This window comes from Sphaerodactylus townsendi, linkage group LG06 (genome assembly GCF_021028975.2).
Source record: "Sphaerodactylus townsendi isolate TG3544 linkage group LG06, MPM_Stown_v2.3, whole genome shotgun sequence".
In the NCBI taxonomy this organism is placed as follows: Eukaryota; Metazoa; Chordata; class Lepidosauria; order Squamata; family Sphaerodactylidae; genus Sphaerodactylus; species Sphaerodactylus townsendi.
The window spans coordinates 27,504,609-27,510,608 of record NC_059430.1 but is presented as its reverse complement, the minus strand read 5'-3'; the positions used below and the strand labels follow the sequence as shown (position 1 = coordinate 27,510,608).

The 6,000-nt window shown below is 47.7% G+C and overlaps 1 protein-coding gene across 1 annotated transcript in view; it reads left to right on the top strand.

Annotated features, from left to right (window-relative positions):
* The first annotated feature begins 242 nt into the window (after positions 1-242).
* The window catches only part of SYT10 (synaptotagmin 10), a 47,472-nt gene continuing 41,714 nt past the window's right edge, over positions 243-6,000 (top strand). The window contains exon 1 of the mRNA XM_048501519.1: positions 243-900. Coding sequence (XP_048357476.1) covers positions 765-900 — 136 coding nt within the window. The 5' untranslated portion in view covers positions 243-764. The remainder of the gene's footprint in view (positions 901-6,000) is intronic.

Here is a 6,000-nt window from a genome sequence, read left to right as displayed (position 1 = left end):
CCTTCCCGGCTGGCAGACCTTTAGTTGTGCGAGCGTGGAGAGAAGGACCTGTTGAGCTTCCTCTTTCTTAAAGAGACAGGCGCCGAGTTCAAGCCAGAGCCCGGCGTCTCCTTACTCCCCGTCGCAGCCCTCCTTCCACCTGTTGTGGCAAGTTGCCGCGCGGGCTCCTTCGCCGTTTGCGCCTGCTCTTTGCGAACAACTTCCCGACAACAACGCCCCCCCCCCCCCCAGCCCACCTCCCCTGAATCCCGCGACTCCTCCCTCCGTTCCCGAAAGCGAGAGCGGAGCCTGGGCGGCTCATTCGCCTGGCCGGGGCGCCCAGCCCTCCGCCGCCTGGTCCCCTGTAGGTCGCCCAAGCCCTCTGCTCGCCCAAGCGCCCGCCGATGTCTCCGAGGCACCAAAGGCGTTGCTAGGGGAAGTTGGGTTGGAGGGGGAGGGGGGCTTTTTCCCCTGCCCCCTCCCGATCATCCATCCTGGTTCTTCCGATGTGCATCTTGGCTCGCCGGCAACGTGGCAGCGGGACTGTTCTCGCCTCTCCGACTTGGCGGGCATCTCCGCGCTCCTCTCACTTCCCCGTCCCTTCCTTCGGCTGCCGACGATTTAAAAGCGGGGGGTGGGGGGTCTTCTCCACCATGCCTGCGAAGACCACCGGTGAAGAAGCGGGCCTCCTTCCCCCCCGGAAAGCGATGACTTAGTTGGAGAAGGGGGGTGGCGAGAAGGCGAAGAGGCCGGAGGAGCCCCTCCGTCCAGGAAGCCGGGCAACGATGAGTTTCGCCAAGGAGAACGGGATGGGCAGCTTGTGCCACAAGGCGCTGCAGATCATCTCCGAGCTGTGCCTGGGAGGCCAAGTGGAGCTGGAGAAGTGCTCCGGCATCTTCCCGCTGGAGACCACCAACCAAGGTATAGCGTCCTCCTCCTCCGCTCGCCGCCTGGCTGGCTGGCTCTCGCGTCCTGCCTGCCCTGCGCGGGTCTCCCGGCCTCCCTGCTTGGCTTCCCAAGAGGGGAGGGAGGCCCAGATGGGGGGCGTGGGGGTGGCAGGGAGGCTCCCTTCCCCTCGCCGCCGCCGCCGCCGCCGCGACAGCCCGGCTGAGTGGGCGGCGGGAAAGTGGAACTTTTCTCTGGCTTCCTGCGCTCGCACAGCCAGGGAAGGAAAGCCTTTTGCAGCGCCGGCGTCTTGGGGTCAGGCGGGGGCGCGGAGGTGGAAGGCGACCTTTCCCACAGGGGGGTTGTTGTGGCTGGTCGGAGCGCGAAGTGCAAACCGTCGGGGAGCTCCGGTGGTGTGGGGGGTGGGGGAGAAAAAACACGCGTGTGGGGGCACCTAAAGGACGGGCAGGGCGATCCAAAGCAGTCCTGCTGAGCGCAAGAGAATTTTGCTTCCTTTATTCCTGTCTGGGGTGAAGGAAGATGGGGAAGGCAATGGGGAGAATCAACTCGAGCGTCCAAAGTTTGGGGTTTAAGGTCGCTAATCCCCTTCTTATAAAAAGAATACAAACTCCAGACTTTCTTTCTTTTTTTAAAAAGCCCTTTAGTGTCCACAGTCTTTCTACTGTCCCCCCACCCCCAGCTGGGAGAAAGATCAGTTTCTGCTCCAGAATCAAATAAAGGGGTCTGGTATTCCATGAACCTGTGGCTGATTCTCAAGAGGGACTGGGGCTCAAACCTGCTCAAAATCACCTTGCACTCTGTGCAGCGGGAAGAAATGCAACAGGTGAAGCTGGGTGCTGGGGGAAGTTAAATGTCTTTCCTGCTGCCCCCTGCCTCTATCAAAAGGAGAGGTATTTAAAAGTTAGGTGCTGTAATCGGAGAAGTGCATTTATGGGTGCATCTTTAGAGGCTTTTTAAAAAATATTGCTTTCCTCCTTTGCAGAATTTAACCTCAGGACACAAGAGTGTGTTTTATAATCTGCTTCCCCCCTTCACCTCCAACACACACACTTTTCCTTCGAAGGCACCAACACCACTAGCATATTGTCCAAGGCATTTAAGAATAGGAGACATTCACTATCTGCCCAAGGTCTCCCACTTTTGCAACAATCCTGTATTAATGAGCACTAAACCTAGAATCACAGTCTGTTTTGAAGGAGAATTTCTTTGTATTTTCTGCATTGATATTTTGGGTTTTTCTCAAAAGAAGAAAAATGATGGAAGGGTGGCAGATTCTTCTCTATTTGCCTACGGAAGGGAGGATTTTTATTGTTCCAAGACAACTCTAAGGCCTGCTAACATTGGCTTGGGCATTGTAAAATCTGAAATGTTTGGAACAATATTACATTTACCTTTTTAAAAGAGTGTTTTAAAGGTTGTACATCTCTCTCTGCCTCTGCCCTTTGGTTCAGACATCTTGTGAATAGCTGGAACTGACGCACCGTTTCCATGCACACTTACAAAGAAAGCAACAGGTGAAAAGAGAACAGTTTTAAGTACCTGTTGCTGCAGAAGGGAAATAAATGTTCCTGTAAAAAGACAGATGGATATGGAGAAGAGGGTCTTCATCCTATGAGTGGGAAAGGAATGGAGGTTGAATAGCATTTTATAAGGTTTGCTTTGATGGATCATTTGTTTGACAAAGCGGGTTGTAGACTTGGGAAGCTGCTGCTGAAATAACATTTTATTAGCCTATGATCTATCTAGTCCAGAATTTTCCTTCCCAGCATACCTAGCTAGGTACTTCTGGGCTCTCAAAAGTAGGACTTGAAGGGGATGGCTTACCTTTGCGTTTAGCCCCAACACTGACATTCCAGGACAGACTGCCTCTGAACATGGAGGTACCATTTCATGACTGTACTGGGGAGAGAATGCAAATAAGTCCTTTTAAAGGAGAAATTGTGGCAACAAATAAATTAATAATGGTGTGTAAGCAACACTGGCTTGCAGTCCTAAGTACTCTTTTCTGGGAGAAAGCTTCAATTGATAATGTAAGACTTACTTCTAAATTAAGCCTTTTAGCCTAAATTTAGCCTTTTAGCCTTTTAGCCTAAATTAAGCCTAAATTAATCCTGGTTCTATCTGCTAAGGTATTTTTTAACTGGTTCTGGTGGGTTTTCCGGGCTGTGTGGCCGTGGTTTGGTGGATCTTGTTCCTTTCGCCTGCATCTGTGGCTGGCATCTTCAGAGGTGTATCACAGAGAAAAGTCTGTTTCACACTGTGTCTAGTGATAAGGGAAAGTTTAGTGGGGTATATTGTCCATGTCCCAGGGTGGGGAACCAGTCATTAAGCGTTTGGGTGGAACTTGCTATGCAAAGGTGTGGTTGAGTGCATTTTATTGCAGGTGGGGTTATCAGTCCATTTTTTAATTTTTTTACTGTTGATCTGTTTGGTGTTTCATTATCAGAGATTTACTGAGACAAGTAAGCTTATCCATGAAAATATTTTTGTTATTATATCCAGACCACAGGATGAAAGCTATGGTAAGGGTTGGACAATTGGGCTTGGTTGTGAAGTCCAATCTTCTGGTCCATTTCAGCTGCTAATTCTCCCTCTCAGCCTCACAATGTGTTGTTATTGTGAAGATAAGTAAAAATAACAAATATAATATGCTTTTAAAAGTGTATAGACAATAAGGGCCACCTTCCCCATCCTGAATGTATCTGATCCTTATAGTCATAATTGGATACCCTGTTTCAAGTCCCTTCTCCTTCTGAGATTAAGCAAGTTGGCAAATGGGGAAAAGGCCTTCTCTGTGATGTCACCAAAACTTTGAGACCAGCTCCCCAGGGAGATTTATCCATCCCCTCCTTTTGCCATCTTCCACAAGCAAATAAAGACTTTTTAGTTTTAGGCTGGGCAGTCCCCAAGGGAAAAGATTTATTCCATAAAGGTTCAGAAAATTACAAGGAACCAAAACTCTCCTCTAAAGCTTGGACTCCTGCACCAAGTTACAAAAAATTATACCAGAGATTATTCCCAGCACTCAAGCCACTCAGTGACGCTGGGAATTTTTGTGGATGAAAGAAGCATAAAAGTGTGAAATGACTCAGTCCCCCTTCCCCAAAAGATCCTTCATGAAACCAGGAAGACTTCCCCTTCTAGAGTTGCCAACTCCAGGTTAGGAAATTCCTGGAGATTTTAGGGGTGGGGTCCAGGATGAATGGAGTTTGGGAAGGGGAGGGACCTCAGCAAGGCATAATGGTACCCTCCATAGCAGCCATTTTTTCCAGGAGAACTGACCTACATCATCTGGAAATCAGTTGAAATTTTGGGAGATCTCCAGGCCTTACCTGGATGTTGGCAACCCAGTCTCTTTCACTTGCTTGGGCATTTTTATTTACTTCTTTAACAAAATTTATTTCCTGCCTTTCTGCCCTCACAGAGGCAGATAACAAAGTAAAAATATAATAAAATGAAATTTAAAAACCGTTAAAACCAACCAAAAATAACAACAGACCATTAAAACTAGAGCAAGAATACATTTAAATACATTAAAACAACAATTAAATCAACGGGCAGGAAGGAAGGATCATTGAGGGAAATCTAAAGAAAACTAAAAAGTCTTTACCTACTTGTGGAAGATGGTCCAGAAGGGAATAGACAAATCTCCCTTGGGAGAGAGTTCCAAAGTTTTGGTGCCATCAGCATAGCCACCTGCCTAATCTCAGAAGGTGGGAGCACCCACAGCAAGGTCTCCAAAGACACAGTGGTCATCTGGGTCTTTTTCAGCTTCTAAATACTTTTCTTTACCCATGAATTTGTATTGATCTAACTTGTTCTACTTTTAAAGCTACAAGGAATTGATTGTAATGACCACTTAAATGGAAGGGCGTCAGCCACCTGGAGATTTTTTGGAATAACAGTGGGGTGCCAATTTGATTATTAAGGTTGCCACACACTTTTAAAGGCAAATTTTATTTGTTTGTTTGTTTGTTTGTTTGTTTGTTTATTAAATTTATAGGCCGCCTCATCCCCGAAGGGCTCGATGTGCTTGTTGCATCTACAGCAAGCTTTATTGTAGGAGATAGGCAGTTATACAAATGGGTACATATATCATACATCTTTAAAACTTGTATAACTACATTTGGGGACTCTGGTACATTTCCCCATCTCCTATGCAAATAGTCATTGGGTGTGTAAAGATGAGTGTCTCTGCGTATATATTTTATTTGCTTCTGTGTTTGTGTCAAGAAGCATTGAAATAAATGACCATGTTAATTGCCACCAAATTACTTTTGACTCATGGCAACCCAGTGAATTAATAACCTCCAAAATGTCCTACCATCAACAGCCTTGCTCAGGTCTTGCATTATTGTCTTTTCCAGTGACTGTTGCCCTCTCGTAATGTGACCAAAGTACAGCAACCTTAGTTTAGTCATTTTAGCTTCTGGGGAGAGAGAGAAAACCTTGACTTGTCTTTTTGTGGTCTGCGGTATCCATAAAACCAGAGGCGTAGCTGGGCCAAACTGCGCCCGGTGCGCAGTCTATATTCCCCCTCCCCAGTGCACAGTTTATATTTTCTGGCTATTCACAGTTCAGGCTTCAAAACGGTCTGATAGGAACTATACTTCCCAGGAGACCTTGTGAGCCCCAAGGTCTCCTGGGAACTGTAGTTCCTCAAGTCGTTTTTAGCCTGTACTGCGAACAGGCCTTTTTTTCAGCCTGAAAAAGTTCTAGGAAAAGGAAAGGAACTAAGTGTGGGGAGGGGGGAGAGGGAGGGGCCTGGGGCAATTTTCCGCCCACAGGCATGTGCCCAGTGCACTGCGCACCCCCCCATCCCCTTGTAGCTCCGCCACAGCATAAAACTCAGGTCTTTCAAACTGAAGGCCTTGGCTTCCTTGATGGAGTCAATTCCTCTCATGTTGGGTCTTCCTGCTGCCCTTAACTTTTCCTAGCATAGGTGGACATGGGGGTGGGAATAAGACTGCTGCCTCCACTTTGAGAAATACCTAGAGATTTTGGGGGTGGACTTGAGATGAATGTGCTTTGGAGAGGAGAGGGACTTCAGTTGGGTATAAAATCATAGAGCCCATGATTCCCCACTCCTCTACCTGAGCGGCAGAGGCTTATCTG